The sequence below is a fragment of the Oreochromis niloticus genome, linkage group LG10 (assembly GCF_001858045.2).
Source record: "Oreochromis niloticus isolate F11D_XX linkage group LG10, O_niloticus_UMD_NMBU, whole genome shotgun sequence".
Taxonomy (NCBI): domain Eukaryota; kingdom Metazoa; phylum Chordata; class Actinopteri; order Cichliformes; family Cichlidae; genus Oreochromis; species Oreochromis niloticus.
In genome coordinates, this window is record NC_031975.2 from 28,330,202 (window position 1) to 28,351,775 (window position 21,574).

The window sequence follows — 21,574 nt, forward strand, 5'->3', positions numbered from 1 at the left end:
ACACTCCAGGAAGGAGCTCAATAAACTAGTCCTATACTTCTGTAAAAGAATTAAGTCACCGCTTTGAAAAGCCACTTCTATGCTTTCTAATTCATTTTTTCTGTGGAAAAAAAAAAGTTTGAATGATCCATACACATTAAGAGATCATTATTAGAACAACAAAAGCAGTCACACTGTCTAAGACAACTTTTCTCACTCTTATACTTGGTCTTTAGTAACAATGTATGGGCTTTAGCGCCACATCCATACTTTTTGTTTTTTGTTGTTTTTGTAAGAAACGGATTGTTTCTTGTTTTAATCTGTTTCTATAATGCAATGACTTCTCAAAAAGTTAATATGGGATGTAAACCCATATTGCCTAATAAGCAATTTTAGTTGAAATTAAACAACAATACCTACCTACTCCACTTAATGATTTTTAACGTTTTTATTTATCCACATCTACAAATCTGGAAAAATGCACACTGCAGGGAAAAACAAGACGGGGACATAAAGCTCTAACTAGCTTGTTATTGCTGGGTGAAAATCCAAAAAGGGTTGAGGTTTGATCCTGATGGGCTTTCCATTAAAACAAACTCTTCAACTGGCATGTCAGTCATGTTACACATTTAGTACAGTGCATTTTCATCACTTTGACACAAATGAATGGATTAAGTAAACTTGGAAAATATTTTTACTAAAAAAAAGTAGTAGAAGAAGAAAGAATTTAGTCATGTTTAAAATGTGCTGCGTTCTTACCTGTCGTTGCTGCAGTTCTCACTCTGTTTACAAGTGACCACTGCTGGAGAAACACAACTGTCTCCACAGATACCCTTTACTGTGTGTGTGTGTGTGTGTGTGTGTGTGTGTGTGTGTGTGTGTGTGTGTATGTGTGTCCATGTTGTACGTGCCTCAACTTGCCCGGTAAAGCAATAAACAGTCCCCCTGACCACCAGGACTGGCCAGTTTTGCCCTGTTTGCAAATCCCGAGCACTCTTGTGTTTTAGGTACATTTGTTTCTACCACACGTTATTTGGCTCTGGTGTAAATGAAGAATCACTCTCTGGCCTGTAACTATAGTTTAAACCTACTGTCCCTCAATTTCCTTCAGAATAAAACTCCTGAATGGAAAGAGTTTCTTTAACACAGGGGTGGTGTTGCATGAGAAACTGGAGGTGCTGTGGAGGTTCTGCACGAATAAGTTGACCTCAGTCCTGTTCACTATTAATTTTCTCTGTGTATGAACTTTTTTGTGTAGGACGGGTCAAATGCTGGAAAATGTGTTTTGTTGTATTAATGAATTATTGTGGGGAAAATAATACAGTGGTCATTAAAATTTGTTCAGAATTTGCTACTTAATGATTTTTCATCTCATAAATCATGACACACTGCTCTCCTCTACATACGCTGCCTTTATAGGGTAAAAGTATTGGCATCAGTAATATTACACCTATATTTACATGTATTCAGATCAATGCTAAAATTTGTATTAGTATCAGACACCAATAAGTAAGAGCCATGTTTCACAAATGAAAAAAAACTTGGAACAGTGGTGCACCGTCCCAGGAGTGGATGGTCTACTGAAATTATTGCAAGAGAGCATCGACGAGTCATCAAGGAGGTCACAAAAGAACCCAAAACAACCTCTAAAGAACTGAAGGCCTCACTTCCCCCAGTTAAGGTCAGAGTTCATCATTCACCAATAAGAAAGAGACTGAGGGCAAAAATGCCATCCATGGCAGAGTTCCAAGACAAAAACCACTGCTGATCCAAAAGAACACAAAAGCTTATCCCACATGTGGTAAAAACATCTTGATGATCCCCAAAACCTTTGGGAAAACATTCTGTGGATTGAGGAGACAAAAGCAGGTTTGTAAGGTTTGAGACCCATTAAATCTGGTGTAAAATTAACAGATTTCAGAAAAATTAACTGATTTCAGAAAAAGAAAATCATATTATATATCACGGATCACATTAACTCGGAGGACCAACACATCAAATTCACCAGGGAGCATATGAAAAGTGACAGGTTAGCCTTCTTAGACTGTGAGATTTCCATCAGGAATGGGGGACACCTAAAAGCTGATTTGTACCGAAAACCTACGCATACGGATCAGTATTTGAGGTTTGACTCTCATCATCCACTGGAGCATAAACTGGGTGTTATCTAGACACTACAACACAGAGTGAACACCATCCCCACACACACAGCTGCCAGAGAAGCAGATGAATATCACATCAAGAAGGCCCTGAGTAAATGTGGTTATCCCAGCTGGACATTTGTCAAAGCTGGGAAGGCGCCTAAAGCCAGCTCCAGCCGATCCAGGAAAGAAGGACAACTGCCGCCGCAAAAACCCGTAGTGATCCCGTACGCGTCAGGAGTATCAGAACAGTTAAGACGCATTTCTTCTAAATATCGCATCTCTGTGGCTTTTAAACCTCAAAACACGCTGCGCCAAAAATCGGTCCACCCCAAGGATCAGGTCCCCTGACACAAACAGAGTAACATAGTGTACGCTGTTAAGTGCCAGGAGGATTGCCATGATTTATACATCAGGGAAACTAAACAACCTCTGGCAAAGCGGATGGCACAACACAGAAGAGCAACCTCGTCAGACCAGGATTCCGAAGTCTATTCACACCTACAGGCCAGTGTGCATCCTCAATGATAAGGATGTACACATCTTGGACAGGGAGGAACGCTGGTTTGAGGGGGGAGTCATTTACGTGAAAAGGGAAAGACCATCTCTGAATTGAGGAGGGGGCCAAAGGGTACATCTTTCACCATCTTACAATGCTTTGATTGCAGCCATTCTCCAACTCTCTGTGAATGGTACTCATGGCTCCCAGACTCTGGAACTCGCTCCCTTTGAGTTTGAGATCTGTGGACTCAGTCATGTCTTTTAAAAAGCAGTTAAAAACCTATCTGTTTAAACTTGCTTTTGGTTAATTTTGTTTTGTTTTGGATTTTAATGTCTGTTTTCTGCCTCTGTAAAGCACTTTGTGATTTTTATCTTGAAAGGTGCTATATAAATAAAATTTTACTTTACTTTACTTACTTTTGATCATTGAGCTTTGATCAGTGGTTGTTGATCATTGGTCGTGAGAATTTGCATACTAATGATGAAAGAACTGACCTCCCAGCTCATTGTTCATTCAGTGGTGCTAGTTTCAGTCATTATGCAAATGTACTGTTTATAAGGTTTGGGAAACCTGCAGTCAGCTGAGACTGAAGAAGTCACTTGGATGAGTGACGAAACATTTCTCCCACTGAAAATGCTACGTCCAGATGAACAGAATCAACTTTTTGGGACATACCAACAATCAAACATCGTGGTGGTAGTGTGATGGTTTAGGGTCACTTTGCTGCTTCAGCACCTTGAAGACTTGCCATAAAAAAAAAAAACTATGGTTTGTATATATACTGCATATACTGTCTATTAAAAAAAATGTGTGCACAAACTTGGCCAAAGAAAGATGATTCTGATTCTAAAAAACCTGACATAGAATGTCAAACCATCAGTTCATGCCTGGTGTGTTTTTGGACAATGATCCAAAACACACCAGCAAGTCCACCTCTGAAAGGCTAAAAAAAATAGAAGAAGACAAAAGGAGAAGACAAAGAGTGTCTAGGAAAAGTCCGGAATTATACCAGATTCAGATACTTTGACATGATTCCATTACTGATTCTCATAGTGGCATTTTTCCCATTAATAAATAAAATCATAATTTTAAAAACTGTATTTTTATTTTAACGTAGGTTATCTTTGTCTAACATTAAAATACCTTTGATGATCTGAAACATGTAAGTGTGACAAATTTGTACAGTACAAAATGTCTTCTTTAATCCCTGATGTCACAGAGGCTCGTAACAGTGTACCGAAACTACAGTACAAACATCGGTTTCACTTTTAAAGCTATTTGTATCCGACTGAAATTAAGATATGGAAACACACGTTAGTCTTATTCACATTTTTAAGCCTAGCGCATTTAAAACGTTTCTTTTGAGACGCCACTCAAAAAAGAAAGCAGAACACAGGAAGCAGGAAGGACGTTTGAGTACTGAATGTGGCTTTTGTCACAGCGGGCGAACAGTAAACCAATAATCCAACGCCTTTAACTTCAAAAGGGCCGCTTTCGTCCAATCACGCATGTCGACATTACGACGTCTTCGTCTCTTGGTCACATCCGGTCATATATATGTTGCCACGAGTTAGCGGCGAATTTGGAGCGTGTCCATTTTGAACAGCCACTCGGCGTCCCCGGAATTTTCAGTCAAAGTAAGAACACGTTTTTGTTGTTATTTTGGGTAATAGCAAATATAAGAGTAGTAAATAGTGAATATAAAAGTTCCGGTTTATATCGTGCTCATTTTCATCGTGAGTCTTCCGCGGCTACCATTTTGTTCGTGTGCGGTGTTTTCTTGTTAGCCTGTAAGCATGGCTAGTTCGTTAGCTGCAGCGTGCTAATGTTCGTTAGCGCGGCTTTTGTACGCTATGAGTCTCTAGTTCACCTATCGCGGCATGATTCCCATCCATTGTGCATAATGGTAGTTTTTAAATGCACTTTATATCATCTAAAGGGTTTTTGTATTTGGTCGGTTGCCCATCTGATAGCCGGGCCTGCTGTCTGCCCCGAGCGGTAACGGAGCAAAGCGCGGTCCGCTTAAACGTTTGGATAACATGGAAGACTCACGCTCTTTATTTCCTTTCAACCACGGCTGTGGGGCCACTGGAGCACGCACAACTGCGGGTTACTGTCTTATTACTGATGATGGTCGGTTTGGTTTGTAAATAATACATAACCGGTTGATATATAGCGCTATTGCAAAGATCGGACTAACGCTTTAACTTAAAATTAGCATTCAGTTAGCATCAGGTATGCGGCTCTTTATTAGCATTCCGATTTACGCTCAATATTGTCTGAAAATAGGGACGAAGGGAAATGTTTTTAGGCCGTGTGTCGGCTCTCCGTATATAGTAATTTCCAAACTCTTGGGAAAAAAATAGTTTAACTTGATATTTGAATATAAATGTGTCCACTCCTTGTGTGTAGCTGTTTTGAGTTAATTAGTTTTTATCCCGAGTGTTTTTAAAGCCATATGCTGATTCCATTGTTTTGCTATGATGCTATTGGTTATGTTTAACTACTTTAACGAAGGAACTTTCAAACTATACACTTTAAAATGTAAGATCCTAAAAATGAGAAAAAATTAAGATGTATGATAACAGAAAATAACATGAAAATAACAAATGTTTAAAATACTACACACTATTAGTTGATCACAGAAGATCAACTAATAACATGTTTTATTAAAATTAATCTAGGTGAATGTAGGACTAAAACCACAAACATAACTAATTAAAAGCCATTCTGTAGTTTAAATGTCAGTATTTTCAGATGGGAAATGCTGCCTCGTCTATTGTTTTAGTTAAATCTTTCAGTTAATAGATCATAAAGGATCTTTTTGGTAAATAAATCAACCGCATTTTAGATGTTCTGCCTGTTGCAGAGGTATATAATGTATAACAAAAGGTTTCTTGTCCTTGTTGAAGAGTATTTATAGACCATTGAAAATGTAAGGAAAAAAAATACTGCTGCCAGTTAGTGTTGTGCTTGAATTGTTTAATGTAGTCTGCTACCTACTTCTCCAATCCCTCAAACTTTGTCTTGTCCTGTCTCAGTCATTTGAAGATCCCACCATCAGAATGGCAGACGCTGAGAACCTGCTCATGGAGACATCGGAGCAGAACGGCAACGAGGGAGAGGAGGAGCAGAATGGAGCTGAGCAGGAGCAGATGGCCGGGGACGAGGAGCAGGACAACAACACAGATGGCGGAAAGATTGACGCTAGCAAAGGAGAGGAAGATGCTGGGTGAGTGTCTAGTTGGACTGTGGTTAGCCACATGTGATGTGTACGAGCATCCCGTGATGGCGTGATGAACCCTGGGAAAATAAACTGAAACGTTGTAAGTTTGTAGGCAGCAAGTGATAGTTTTGGATGAGATGCAGTGTTGTACAAAAAATGGAGAAATGTTAGCAATCTCGACCTGTCATTTTACAGTAAAGTGTTCGTGGGCGGCCTCAGCTGGGATACGAGTAAAACGGACCTGAAGGATTACTTCAGTAAGTTCGGTGAGGTGTCAGACTGCACCATCAAGATGGACTCAAACACTGGTCGATCCCGAGGCTTTGGTTTCGTTCTCTTCAAAGACTCTGCCAGCGTGGATAAGGTGACTCCCCTCGTAACTGAGCATAATTTGATCCTGAACGGGCTCCGGAAGCTTTTATGGGAGAAGGGCTCTTAGTAATATAAATGAATCGTATGCTAATCGGCCACACTGCCTTGTCTGTGCATAATTAGTCATCTCCGTGATGATGACTTTAATCAGTGTGCTGTTATTGTCTGTTAATTGTAGTATATTTGTATCTGCAGGTACTGGAGCAGAAAGAACACAGACTGGATGGACGCAATATCGATCCTAAGAGGGCGATGGCTATGAAGAAGGATCCCGTCAAGAAGATCTTTGTTGGGGGTTTGAACCCAGAAGCAACTGAGGAAACCATCAGGGAATACTTTGGCGCCTTTGGAGAGGTTGGTTTCAAATAAGATGTTTTGAAATATTTGCAGTTAGAATGCAGCAGCCACTACTTCTCTCTCTTTTTGGTTAAGTGTTTCCGGATTGCAATGTGGGTAGATGGCAGCACAATGTTTATTTTCCTGTACAAACTCCGTGGATATGTTTGAGAGCCACTGACTTAAAATGCCCAACTTTGTATACTCATGCACGTGTACATCACCACTGGCCAGATTAATTTGAGGAAGTCATCCTGTTAAAAATAAATAATAACTGAGATATTCTGGCACTTGTTTGTGTGTTTGAAGTTTGATATGGCTGAGATTCTTAAAGCAGAGACAATTTACTCCCACTTCTTTTGTTTCTGATCAAAATGTCTCCTCCGATCTTCCCATTTTTCAGATCGAAACAATTGAGCTCCCAATTGACCCCAAATCAAAGAAAAGGAGGGGATTTATCTTCATCACATACAAAGAGGAAACTAGCGTAAAGAAGTGTCTGGAGAAGAAATACCACAACATCCAGGGTGGCCGGGTAAGCAGTTATTCCTGAAATGCTCACGTACAGCTGGAAATCAGCTTTAATTTTTCTTATCAGCTACCTGGCGAACACTGCAGCCTCACCTGTGATCATTTTTGGCGAAGACTGACAAAGTTCATTAGATTAAGCGACTACAGATTAACTTGTTGCAAACTGATTTTTGACCAAGTCAGTAGTTAAGCCTTGAGTTAATGTTAAACCTCCTAAGACCCCAAACTCTTTAATGGCATGCATTTTTAATTTCTCTTTGCTATTTGGGCTGATTGGGACCTGATGAATGTAAAAACAAATGACCTGATTTTTTTTTTTTTTTTTTTTTTTTTTTTTTTTTTTTTTTTTTTTTTTTTAACCTGATTTTTGTTTCTGAGAAAAATGAAATGCACATGAGGACGTTTGTTTTAAATTTTGATAGAACAGTGGCAGTGTAGTGTCCTCGTAAGTGGATATCAGATCCTTGTAGAGCAAAATGAAGTATTTTGGTCTAGACAACCCAACATGTGATGTCCACATATGTGGACGCCAGGTCCTAGGAGGTTAAGACATTTAGAAATTTAGGACTTTGAGTTTTCTCTGTATACATGTGGGAAGTGGGTCACTGCAAATGACAAATGTTTTTTTTTGTTTTTTTTTAAAATAAATATTGCAAGAAGGTTTTAATGTTTTTTTTTTTAAAGGCCACATAAAGGAGAGTATGGATTTTTCATTATGTATATCTCTTTTAGTGTGAGCTGAAAATTGCTCAGCCAAAGGAGGTGTACCAGCAGCAGCAGTACGGAGCAGGGCGTGGAGGTGGCTATGGAGGCCGAGGAGGCAGGGGCCGTGGAGGTAAAAATGAAGATTATCATCCTCTACTTTTCTTGGTTTTCTTGTTTGTTTTAAAGCTGTATGTTTGGGTAAGTGCTAAAGTCACTGACGCTGCACGTTTTAGTGGTAATGGGTATTGAAATGTAATGTGGAACTTCTCGTGTACAGAGTTGGATGATATTGAACTTTAGACCAAACTCATGTGCACTTTGAATTTCAGGTCAGAGCCAGGGCTGGAACCAGGGCTATGGAAACTACTGGAACCAAGGATATGGCAACCAAGGCTATGGCTATGGTGGATATGGCAACTACAGCAACTATGACTACTCTTCTGGTTACTACGGATATGGTCCTGGATACGATTACAGTAAGTGCAAACATGCTCACAAGTTTTAGCTTGGTGTAACAGTTAACACATCGAAGCCCAAACTCGACGTATATGCGTCAGTACTGATTGTGCAAATGTAATGGTTTCCCTTTACCCCACGCCCACTAGAGCCACAATACAAGAGTAAACTGCTTGATGTAGTCATGCCAGTTGACCTTTGTTTGAGCTGTTCCATTTGCTCTGATAAACTTGCTAACATAACGTTTAAGATGTTCATTTTTTTCCCCCTCAGTTATATTTTTATAGATGCATAAAGTTGGTGCTGCATTAACAACCTAAAATGTGCCAAAACACATCTGGCTCATGTTTCCTGGTTTGACTCTTGGAGTTTCCCTCGTTCCTGCAACCCATCTTTAGTGTTTAAGACTTTGAGTGCCATGTTTTCTTAAGCCTCTAGAGTGTAGTTTGGGGTGCTGGAGAAATTGGGTCCTGTCCTGCTCTTTACTTAACACTCAAACATAAACTGTCAGATGTTGAGCTCTTGCGATAATACTGCGTCTCCTTCACAGACCAGGGCAGTGCCAGCTATGGAAAAACCCCAAGGCGGGGGGGACACCAGGCCAACTACAAGCCATACTGATGGTCACTTGGCAGTGCAAGGTATGACATGGCTACAACTCAACATGTGCGACTGTGTTCTAGTGCTAAGTATTCCAGTTTAAACAGTGGCTGGACTGATTAGACCCCCGCTCACACCTTGCTGTTGTAATTTTATTTTTTGCATGATCTCCCCTCTGGATTTCTCCCCACTGTCCCAAACATAGCTGTAGGGTCCTGGCTTTCACCAAATGGGAAAACATTCCTTACAAATTGAAACCAGAAATGCTGGGCAGTTGTATTAAATATTATATTTAATACTAGAACACAGTTAACTGTTGGCCCCAAGATGTTAGGCAGCCACCTGCTGCTGACCGGCTGCAGTTGTTGCACATGTTTGTTACTGAAGATCATAACCCTAACCTGAAAAGTCTCAAAAGCACTCGCTGTATTTCTGATGCCAGGATTGTTTTACTGTTGGACGCAGGTGCCTGCAGACATAACTGATGAATAGTTGTTCTTATGTTTTTATTTTTAGTGTCTTTTTAATACAACTCAATTTGAACACTCGGAGGACACATTTTATAGTTGGCACTGAATTTCATAGATGAGTGTTTGATCACAGTAAACTGGCGAACACATGGATGTCCTCCTGTGGCCTCAGACTCTGATCCAAACAGATGCAGGAACTAACACGAGTATAACAATTTGTAATTGAGTAAATTGGCTGCCAGGAGCATCTCTGCTGCTTAAACTGAAATAGAGAACACTTAGGTGTCATGTGCCACTCTTCTGGGTTTTTGATTGTTGGCATTTTCAGCCTTAATTGTAGACAGCGATGTTTCACTTGGCACTGAGCTACTAATAGCTGCTGTAAGTGGAGAACAGACTGAAGTTTTTAAGTTAAAATACTCGAAGGCTGCCTTTTTGAAGTTTAATTTCCCTTTGAAAAGTTGAGTCCTTAAATAGTTTGTTCCAGCTGTGTCATTAATGTGTTTCATCCGTCAGGACTCCAGTGATCCAGTGAGACCGACGGCTGGACGGACACACACTGGGCCAGACTCGACCTCTTTTATGACAGAAGACCATTTGTACAGAAAACACCAGAAATGTAACTTTTTTTTTTTGTTTTCTTTGTTTTCTTTTTTGTTTTGTTTTTGTTTTGTTTTTTTAAACCCTATCAGTTTTAGTTTTTATTTTTCCCTAGTGTTTTTTGTTTTGTTTTTGTTTCCTCGTCCCCTTCCACATTTCCACCGGAAGTGTAATTTTTACTGTACTTTTTGGTACCTGTTTTGATTCTATTGTATTGTAAGGGTTGTATTTTACATGTTTGATGGCTTTACAGGTTGAAAATCTTGGCGCTGTAAAGGAGCTTTTTTGACAAATAAATACAGTTTTCAGTAAATTTTGTTCTGATGCTTCCAGGTTTTGGGGAGGAAGATGAAACATTGAGTGGGTTTAGGATTAAAGTTCAAATGTCAAGGATAATGTTGATTATGGAATTCTTTTTCCCCCTTTCCCCCCTTTTCTCTCCTCTTTGTCCCTCCTTACATGGATTCCAGTGTACCTGAGAAGGATTTTTAACTTGCCAGATTTCATCAGTTGTAAAACACAGGTTAAAAGATTGTCCCAGGCTGTTTGAACCCAACAACTGGAAGCCTGCGGGGTGTGTGGGATGTGCTGGGAGGGGAAATGTTTTGTCACTTTAGATCGTGTTCTTCATTCGCCGTTGGTTTTAGAAATTACCGTTTCTGAAGTTAAATGTCTCTTTTTTTTCTTTTCTTTTTTTTTCTTTTTTTTCTTTCTTGACGGACTTGAGGGCCAGTGTCGTCGTCTCAGCCAGTGTCTCTGGCATTTATTAGTAATAAACATTCTGGTTTGTAATGATCTTTGTACTTTTAATTCTTAATGTTACTGTTAATGGTCCAAGTCATTAGATAAAACTGTTTCAATATAAACATGCCGTAAAGGAAGTTTCCTACTAAACTAAAATTGAGCCCCTGCGGTTTGTATTTTTCAGTCATTTGTGAGCGATCCAAGTTTGACCTCAGGATGCTAATTCCAGGGAAGCCCAAATCCAAAAGTGTTCGCTGGATGTCACCTGGAGCTCTGTCACACCATTATGTGCACATGGATGCTTCATGCGTTCAATTTTTTGTTTGATACACGTCACTATTGATGCTTGGTGCATTAGGTGGCATTCTGTAATGACGAAAAAGGATGCACACTCTTCAGTTTGGGAGTAATTATAATCTAAAGGATTGTCTCGTGTGGGGAGTGGCGACCGTGCATTTCTGCAGTTGTCTCTGTAGTTTGGTGTTAGGGCTTTGAATTGAAATGATGTGGCTGTGTGCAAACAAAATAAATGCGTTTAAAAAAAAAAAAAAAAAAAAAACCCACAAAAATCAGAGCTGTCCTGATGTCGCTCAGATGTGGCTTAAATTGAAGGAAAAACTGCCACGCTTTGTGGACTCAGGTAAGAAAAGTAATACCTGATGTTCTCTGTGAAGTACAAGTACATGAAGGCAAAATTATGTCTGCCTTGAGCTACAACTAAACATGTATGGCAAAGGCAGGGCGGCAGTTGTTGCACTTTAGCTGATAACTCCCTTCATTCAAGTTGGTATGGTTTTTTTTTTTGTTTGTTTGTTTTTTTTCTGTGTTCATTCTTTATTATACCTGGAAGAAAAACAAGCCATTATGAGTGTCATGCAGGTAATAATTGTAGTTAGAATAATAACCACATTTGCATTACACATAGCTGGTTAACGCCAATAGCTATCAACTTTTTTCCTCATCTCTTTGTTTATTACCTAATATGATACAGTAAAATAAGCACAGTTGACTAAAATCAAATACTCTTAGCCTTTGGGAAGTATTGTTAATGAAGTTGCGGCTTCCACTAAAAGCCACTAGATGGCACTGATGTTAAACTCAGCTCACAGCATGCGGTTCACTTTGATCTTCGACCAGAGTCTGAACCTCCGTTTCTCGCAGTCACAGTCAGGTTTAGACCCTTTCATCAAAGCACCCCCAAAAATCACTACATATAGTGTTAATAACACCGTATCTTAGTTTATTTTCTGGAATTATCTTTGTTCTCTAAATAGCGTTAAAACATTAGAAATTGTAGCTTAATTTACCAGAGATTATTAGCTCACAATGTGATTCACTAATCTGCTGGTATATCGGGAGTTGCCAATCAGGGAGCTGATGTACTTTATTATTTTTATTTTATTTTTTATTTTATTTTTAAATCATTTTCTGGTCGATTTTGGCTTCAGTGTTCAGATTTTGCGAGATGTATAGACGTGTAACCTGTACAGACACTGTCAACAGTGAAAAGTCAATTTTTAGACTTACTCTGGTGCTTTAAGGACCTCGTGATCGTGGATAATTTTAGTTGAATGAGCAACAAAAAAATGGTTTTCATCCTTAAAACTCCTGAAAAACTCCTGATGCACTTTTATTTCAAGTTTACAATCAGCATTAACTCTGTAGATTTAATCACAGGTCTTTTAAACTTCAATTTCAGCAATGGCTGGTAGCACCGGGGCCTTAAATCTTCTGGTCTGACTGCTTGTGGCACGACAGCCAGACTTCCACACATAGACTACACCTGTCTGTCTTTCTGCTGGTCTGTTTGGTGAGGCTGCACCTTCCGATGTCTCTTTGGCTTTATCATCTTTTTCAAAGCCTGTCTTTCCATCCAGGGATGTCTTCCCACTGCTCATATCAAGAGTCCAACCTCTTCTGGGGTCCTTACGGCAAATCCTAATCCTGACTGAAGCCTTATCCCCCTCTGAACTGGTGAAAATGGGTTGACGTGCTGAACCATCAGATTGTGATAACTGCCTGTTTGTTTTGTTCCCTTCATTGGGCCATCCCCTGCGGACGAGTCGGGCTGCCATGAGGAAGGAGTCAGTCTGGCTGTGCAGCATCTCGGAGCGGTCTGACAGCGGGCGCCCGGGCAGGGCCGACTTAGTATCCCGGTCAGAAGACGTGTTCTCTGGCTTACTGCTGCCCACCATCCCTCTGTTGTTACAAGTCGCCACCTCCATTGCTATAAAACAGAAAGCATAGATGCACCAAAACATAATGAGTAGCATCTTCAACAAGACATAAACACTGACTCTAAGCCAAGTGTGCAGTAATGTAGAGCGCAGAACTGTAATTTTGCTTCATTTATTGTATTTTTGTAATTTCTTTCAGTTTATTCTTAACTTTCTTTGAATTATGTTCACACTGCATGATAAACTATGGAATGAACACACGGCTGACTGAAAAAAGACAAAAAACCCACATTAAACAAAAAAAGACATTTATCACCTTTATTTACATCCAATATAGATATGTCCAAATATTAGTATTAGTGTCAGAAATCTGTTCATCTGAAAACCCACAATTTACAAGCTTGAGACTTGAAAAATATTAAAAACAACTGAAGCAATTTGGTGAACTTGGAAAACTATTTAAAATAAAATAAAAATATAGCAGAAGTTTTAGTGTGTGTTTGGTAAAAGTTTTATCCAAGTTTACCTGACGAGGATTTAATAGATGTGTTTATTGAGACTCACTGCTTTTAAATGGTTGTGTTTTTTTCATTGAAATATTTGTACTGCACTGTAAAAACCTATGGCAACAAAGTGATACTTAATTTACTTAAGTAGATTTTAATTTCAAAAGATTTATGTAAAATGTATAGAGAATGTTAATTATGGTTATGGTTTTCCTAAATCTTGCCTGTAAGACATGCCCTCCGTACAATAATAATTTAAACTAATAAAAATGAAACTAAAGCTGTGATTGGAATAAGATTTTCAAAGTGATTGGCTGAAAGAATCTTTGCTGGCGCTGAAGGAAACTGCAGATAGTTTTTACTCCGTCTCACTTTAATGTCACTAAAGGGATGTAGGTATTAATCTGGAGGTGGAGAAGGCTGCTGGCGGTAGCACAACTTTTCTACTTGTACAGCATTCAGATGAATCTCAGCTGAAATTTCTCTTCAATCAACTAGAACATTCGTAGTTAGAAACATGTCAAATGCATTGTGGTGCTTGAACTTAAAAGCCATATGGTTCCTTTTCCCCTTGTTCAGCAGATATTATGTGGGGTAAAAGCTCTGATTTGCTGCTGAACTCGGCGACTTTGGACAGACTGTTTTGTATTGCTGATAAAGAAAAGTCAGCGTTACATTGACAGTGGCTGGTGTGTAACCTGGACTGTGTCCAGGGCTTCTTCCCTCCTTGCTGTTTGCACTGATTGCACTGACATTTGGTCCCTGGTCTTTACTTTCAGCAGGTTTATCTGCTGTGAAGTCGATTTCATGTTGGTGTCTGCTGAGCAAGCACATTTTTAAAACCGGTTCTTGTACCAAACTAGCACGGCTCAGAGCATCTCTGTCTGCCAACTCAACCCAGTTAAATATGTTTTTATCTGAACTTGTCTGGATCTTATATAGGGTAGATCTTATAACTTTAATGCAGCTGCTGTTGAAACAGTTTGTGTTCATTGATTCTCCAAGAGGTGGAGGCAGAGGTCCGGTGTAAGAGCAGCTGCAAGTAAGACAATAACAATGGCACACTGAAGTGGCCTTTCCTAGAATGTGGGAAACTTTACTTGAAGCTGCAGAGCTCACTTAACCGGAGGCTACTGAAGCTGGATGGATCTGCCCTTTGTCTGGAGATGCTGTCAGCAGCCACACCGCCCAGGCGGAGGAGGGTACAGGATGTGCCAGCTAAAAGATGGACCCCCAGGGCCCGTGGTGGAAAAAGTCCTGGAAGGAAAAAAACAAAAGATTGGAACTTAAAGATTAACTTAAAACAAGATTTAAGGCTTGATGCCAACAACGAACCACTTTTTAAGCATATGATACAAATTCCTGTACCTTCACTAGATATTTAATGTCATAATCAAATATATAAATGCATTAAATGATATAGTTTGAGTTAGCAGGTCAATAAATTATGAAAGACTTTTAGTCTTTGAAATATTGCAAATGCAGTTTTTATAGGTCTTACAAATATTTATAAAGTTTACATTGCTTGTAAAATTCTTTGTATTGTATTGATCATGGACTAACAAAACTACAAAACAATCAATATTGAAACGAATATTCTCCAATTAAACTGTACAGCCCGGTTAGAATTTATCAGAGGAAACTTGTCTCTATGTGTTATGTGTGAGCCAGCGTAGTATTTCCCCTCAAAAACTTAAAGTTGTTTCTGTTAATTCATCCAGTATTGGTAGGTTTAAGCTGAATAAGATGCGACTTGATAACAGGGCAGTTTATACTTCATTTAGAACATAATGAATATGAAGCCACTGCACATTTTGCAATAAATAACTTAGATAAGCATAAAGCTGTAAAGATCAACAAGCACACGCTGTCACTTTGGGAGCATGACTACAGTTCTGCCAATATTGGCAATAATAGCCAACTCCACACTGACAGTGTCACCTCTGGACTCTCTGCTAAGTGACCCATGGACACCAGCTGGATCTGCACTGTCACTGAAAGCAGAGGTGCTCTGTACTTTGCACAGTTTTTACTTTGCAGTTAATTCAGGGGTTATTTTTCTTCTGCTTTCTGCTTTTTAGTCAATATAATTCTTAAAATTCATTCACAATGGTCGTAAAGAAAACACTTTAAAAGTTTAAACTCAAATGTTCCCTTCAGACCAAATAACCTGCAACATTGGTCTGTGTTTGCCTCTGTAAGCCTCTGTATATTTGTTTATTATTCAGTACATGTATGCAACTCAATCAAAGTTGAGCTGATATCAAATGTTGGATAAGATATTGGAATCTTTCAGTAAGACTGAATTATGCAGACATAAGTAATAAATTATTTCAGAGTTTCAATATTTGACTCACCATAGACAACAAATATATTTAGGTACATTTATGTAGAGACACTTGATTTTTCCAGCCGTAAAGGAACTTGAAATAAAAACATGCTGTTAAGTAGACTGTTTCAGTCCAGACTGTGTAAGTTTTTTTCAGCCTCACTTTTGACGTAAGCACAGGGTGAAAATCATACAGCAGTCATGCGCAAGGTTATTATTAATCATGAGAAAAAGATAAAATTTCAGTAGAAAATCTGGGAAATAAATATTAATAATGCAAAAGTCAAAATCAACTTTAACTCTGAGTATTGTTTTTTTTAACCAAATGAATGAAACTCAGACTACAAGAAATGCACGATGATGATCAGCTCTAGCCAGACCTGTACGAAAGCATGCTGCTTTAAAGGTGATAATTCATCTTTAAATATTTAGATTATCGTCAGTTATGTAGTTATCATAGAAGCACACTAATGCAAACTATGACCTGGGTGTGGGTTCAAGTTATACCAGATTTCAGTCGAAGATCCTCATTTTTCTCTGTGCTCCTCTTCGTCTTCTCAGGACTGACTGATCCACTTCTGCGTAATCTCGACCTGAACGCTTTTTACCTCTCTCTCTCTCTCTCGCCGACTCCCACTCGTTCTCTCCTCCTCTCTGCAGTTCAACAGCCACTTACAGAATTTAAATAAGAGAATGTTGCACTATAAACAGTGGCGTTAAAAAGTAACAGTGCACGTGCGTGTGGATGAGCGGTGTACATACATACTGACTGTGCAAAAGAACAGCCCTGAAAAAACAAAAACTAATAAACACACAGTTTGCATTCTACATTAAAACCTGAAAGTTGCAGAAAATGATCTGAAAACCAGAACTCAAGGTTATGTCGTGTCCTTGCTCAGGTGCTAAACCTGCACATATCCGTATTTTTACCACAGCAATGCACAAAACAATGTAGCCCTGTTACACTGCAGCTCAGTGTTGCAAATAGTAAAAGTGAAAGTAGGTCTGTTGGCAACTCGTAAAAACAAAAACAAATGCTCTTTAGGCTATGTCCCAATAAACAGATGTCATAAGCATATAACCACTTAATAGGATGTGTAAGCACATTAAGTACTTGGAGTGCTTTCTTATTTTCACCAGTCAGATTAGTTCATAACTTAGTTCAGATTATGTAAAATGCATATTTTTCACCTTATTTACATTCAATATAGCATTAGCATTAGCGTCAGAATTCAAAATCCATAATTCACAAGCTGTTTGCTAAAACTTTCTGTCTGCTGGGAAGGAGGATACAGTTTGAAAACAGCTGCCTGCTGTGACTGGAAATAAGGTTTTCAGAGTAGCACAACAATATGATTGGCTGAAAGAATCTAAAAACCTAAGCTGGAGTTGAGAAAACTGAATATATTCTTTTATTCTGTTTCACTTTAATGTCAGTATAGAGATGTGAGTGTTAACCTGGAAGTGCAGACGGCTTTAGTAACTGGGAACATCTTATATGCTTTGCGATTTCTAAACCTAGAAGTAACATGTTTGTATTCCTCCTCGTTAAGCAGAGGCTATTTGGAAAGAACATTGGTTGCCAGTGAAAGCCATAAAGAACAGTTCAGAGAGAGCATCTTTAGAGGCATGTTACATTTCTTTCACAACAGATTGGCTGTTTGAAAATTGTAGTATATAACCAAAGATGCTTGAGGATTGGTTCTTTAGTTTTCCTCCATTTGACTTCCGCTGAACTCAGCAACCTTGGAAAGACTGTTTGGCATTGCTGATTAAAAAGAAAAAGAAAAGTCAGCATTATGTGACATGGCTGAACTTTAATCTCAGTGTGCAGGACTTCTGTCTTCTTTTCTGTTTGCACTGATGCAACATAACAACGTGCCAGAGTGAACACGGTGGCAGGACCGCTGGAAATCAGGATGTTGGTTTCTGTTGAGCAACGGCATTTTTTAAAACTTGTTCTTGCGCCAGTCTGGCATGGCTCAGAGCATCTGTGCCCGCATGAGACATGCTTTTCGATTGCCTCTTGTCTCATATCTTGATTTTGAGTGAGTTGTGCCAGTTTTGCTAACATTCCAGACAGCAGTGTTTCTCAGAGAGTCGGATTTGATCTCAGAGAGTTGCTTTTTTTTGCCTTTGTTTTGAAAAAACTAAATAATACTATATGTTTTGTGACTTGAATCCATCATATTGGACTGCAGCTGAGAGTAGTCCTTGTTCTGCTCTGCTGCTTCGATGAGCTCAGCATAGCGGCAGCACCTGTTGCGGGTTCAGATTAGATTAGCACTTTAAGAGCAGATCAAGGACAAGATAGACTGCAGAATAAAAGACTCATGACAGTTCACTGACATCAAGAATTGACAAAATGGTAATCCGGGCAGGCTGTCACCAGGACAGTAGGAAATCCACCAGACTGTAGAGACTTGAGGAATCTGATTAGCAGCAACCAAACCTTCAAAGTGAAAGCTTGGCCAAAACTACACTGACTGCATTATCATCTCTGATGATGAAAATAAAATTGCTAAATATTGTTAAGTACATGTCCATGTAAAGTCTTGTGTTTCTGAAAGACTGGACAGTGGAAGAAGATGGACGTTTTGATGTTTCATTTGCTTTGCAGCCATCATGTAGCTTGTAGCTCTATCATAGGTTTGCTGCTTAGACTAGCCTATTGTTTCTGAGTGTTACCACACGGTTTGAAGGGTCAGTCTGTCTTCCAAGTCCCACCAAATCAGTTACGGCCTAACAAGTGAAACCTGTGGATGTTTTACAAGTAAAAGGGTGCACAGGAAACACATGTCTGCAAAGGACAATCAGATCGACAGAGAGAATCACCGGCACTGGTCTTCCATCCATCCAGGACCTGTACATGTCCAGGGTTAGGAAACAGACATCTCTGCAGAGCCCTTACATCCCAGATATAAACTGTTCAACCCCACTGCCTTCAGTCAGGCACTACAGAGCACTGTTTACCCAAACCACCCATCACAGAGATGGTTTCCTCCCTCAGGGTGTTTCTCTGATGAACACTGTGAAATAACCCACTGCTCTATCATTCAGGTCATATGTACAGTGCACTTCTTAGTTTTGCACATATAGTTTCTTAAGACTTTCTGTAATTTGTTTTTTCTTAACAAAAATCTTTCTTTTTTTGAACTGGAACTGAAGTTAAGCTGGGCATATACTGTGCGATTTTTTCAGTCGCGTTATTCAGCTTCTGCAACTGCATGATTGACTCGCAGGGGTTAGAAGTTCGCAGGTCACGATGCAGGGTCTCACACTATACGGCCCGATGCTCTGATGCGACCTGAGTGCTCACACTGTGCGTCCATAAAAATGAAGGTTATAACAGAAATGCTGTCGCTGGCTCTCCCTCTGTGTCTTTCACTCACACAGACACGCACACCACCACCACCATCAACTTTGCTAAATTGCTAATGAAAAACATTGATCAGGCAGCTGTGATTGAGCAGCAGTGTAGATCCAGCTATTTTCACGGTTGTTGTGGTCGTGATAATTTTGTGAGGCCACATCGAAAAGGCTCGGATTGGCTTTCCAAAGTTCTACAAGTGCCTCCATCGCTTGTGTCCAGATCTCACGCTGCACTGCTGTGCTACTCCGTCTTTTTCACCGATATTTATGTGTTTGCGCATGCGCAGTGTGAGCGACTGCGGTGACACCCTCACGACGGTCGGGAGGATTTCAAACGTGTTTGAAGAGCTGGTCGTGAGGTGTTAATCGCTTCTCGTTACCCCACGTATACTACACGATGCACGACAAACGATGAAGGCGAAACTCGGGCCGATCCCCAAAACGGTCGCACGAGTCAAAAATCGGCTCAAAATGGGCCAAAAATCGCACAGTGTAATGCTGGGCTTACACTGCTGCTCAATCACAGCTGCCTGATCAATGTTTTTCATTAGCAATTTAGCAAAGTTGATGGTGGTGGTGTGAGTCTGTGTGAGTGAAAGACAGGGAGGGAGAGCGAGTGACAGATTTTCTGTTATAACCTTCATTTTATGGACGCACAGTGTGAGCACTCAGGTCGCATCAGAGCATCAGAGCAGTGTGAGACCCTGCATCGTGACCTGCGAACTTCTAACCCCTGCGAGTCAATCGTACAGTTTGAGCAGAAGCTGAATAACGCGACTGAAAAAATCGCACAATGTATGCCCAGCATAAGCCCAGCATTAGATTTTTTGTTTGTGTGCACAAACTTGGTCAAATAAAGATCATTCTGATTATCTTTAATGTCTGGTTACTACAGAGGTTGTATTTATTTCTTGTCACACAATAGCTGCCTTGGCTGATTTGGATTTGAACGCTTCTTTGCTTTAGCAATCTTACTCTCACTATTCCCTTACATTGTGAACCCCATTTTAGACAGTGTTTGTAGGTTTACCACAAATTTGAAATTGTTTTAAAGTTGTATTGTTTCAGTCTCATCATTTAGCATGTTGTGACTGTAAATACGCATGATCAGCTGGGCAGCTCTCATGTGCTAGTGTGAAGGTGGAATTCAGAAACTTGAAAGCAGCAAGACTGACAAGTCTGTACATTTCAGAAAAGGCTACAAAAAAAGAAGAAACCTCTTGTTTATGTTGTGCATTAAACATACAGTCTGTGGCTTTTTATTCTTTTCCCTCTGCTGCATGCACTTGGCATGATTCCAGGTATTGAACTAGTCGAGAACAAAGAGGGTGTTGAAACTGCTCCGAACTACTAAGTGAAGTGATTGCTGGCATCTGAAAACTGCATTCGCACACTCCGAAACCTTGTACCCTACTCATTAACCTCTCAGAATCAAAGTTCAGAGTGGGATGGAATGGGAGTGAGAACGTGTTGAAGAGACCCATGATCGAAGTCCATCAGGGTCAGTTTGCTGGGTTTGCACTGGCTCATAGCGGCCATCAGTCTGGGGCGAAAGGTAATGACAATGCTGCAAAACAGTCATTGAACAGCAAAAGCTCTGAAGTTAAAGTAGTTGTCTGCAGACCTTACTGTGTCTATTGTTCACCAACCTCAGTAATATCTTTGACTTTGTACAATTTTATTGAATTCTTCTGTGATTTATGTCACATTCATTTTCTGGGTGTGGGAACAAAAAGAAAGTATCTCTCAGTCTGTGGAGAAATTAAGAGAAAGGAGAAAAGGGCTTTTGAGTGTTGCAGGTGTGAAATCTAACATGGGAGGACGTTAACATGATTAGTAGCTACTGTCATACAAATATGTGACCAAAATGAAACTGGGACGTCTGATGGGGTTTGTTTTTGACGGAGCAGCCGGCTATGAACCGGTTCTAAATTCCCATCAAGCATTCCTTCTTTACGTTGGACGTGTTTATTGTGACAAAGTCACGTATACGCTACTTTCTGCAGTAGTATAGCAGTACACCAGCTATTTAATAAATGCAAATGTAAAATTTGACACCTCTTGTTGTGTTTGTAAATAATTTTTTCTGATAATAAAGAGTTTAGATCAGGGGTGGGCAACTCCAGGCCTCGAGAGCTGGTGTCCTGCAGGTTTTAGATGTGTCCTTGATCCATCACAGCTGGCTAAATGGCTAAATTACCTCCTCAATATGTCTTGAAGTTCTCCAGAGGCCTGGTAATGAACTAATCATTTGATTCAGGTGTGTTGACCCAGGGTGAGATCTAAAACCTGCAGGACACCGGCCCTCGAGGCCTGGAGTTGCTCACCCCTGTTTTAGATAATGCAGAACAAAATTGGGAAAACTCTAAATAGGTTAAAAAATATTTAGTAATTCCAGTAGAAGTTTAAAAGCATAACTTTTCAACTTTTCAAATTCTCACTCAGTAATGTAAAAGAAATCTTTATCTGCCTTACCAAAAAGTTAACTAGCTGATAGTTATACTGAAGAAAGACGGAAGTACTGATGC

The 21,574-nt window shown here is 39.7% G+C and overlaps 1 protein-coding gene across 1 annotated transcript; it reads left to right on the forward strand.

Annotated features, from left to right (window-relative positions):
* Positions 1 to 4,100: 4,100 nt before the first annotated feature.
* Positions 4,101 to 10,710, forward strand: LOC100703646 (heterogeneous nuclear ribonucleoprotein A/B). The gene is made up of 9 exons (XM_003453428.5): positions 4,101 to 4,259; positions 5,664 to 5,854; positions 6,044 to 6,212; positions 6,416 to 6,574; positions 6,960 to 7,091; positions 7,820 to 7,922; positions 8,122 to 8,268; positions 8,799 to 8,889; positions 9,835 to 10,710. The coding sequence occupies exons 2-8, from the start codon at positions 5,688 to 5,690 to the stop codon at positions 8,867 to 8,869; spliced, it is 948 nt and encodes a 315-aa protein (XP_003453476.1). The 5' UTR covers positions 4,101 to 4,259; positions 5,664 to 5,687; the 3' UTR covers positions 8,870 to 8,889; positions 9,835 to 10,710.
* The last annotated feature ends 10,864 nt before the right edge of the window (positions 10,711 to 21,574 follow it).

Coding starts and splice junctions, on each gene's coding strand:
- LOC100703646 (XM_003453428.5), top strand. CDS start 5,688: ATGGCAGACGCTGAGAACCTGCTCATGGAGACATCGGAGCAGAACGGC. Junction 6,213..6,415: donor ACTCTGCCAGCGTGGATAAG/GTGACTCCCCTC, acceptor TTGTATCTGCAG/GTACTGGAGCAGAAAGAACA. Junction 8,269..8,798: donor TGGTCCTGGATACGATTACA/GTAAGTGCAAAC, acceptor TCTCCTTCACAG/ACCAGGGCAGTGCCAGCTAT.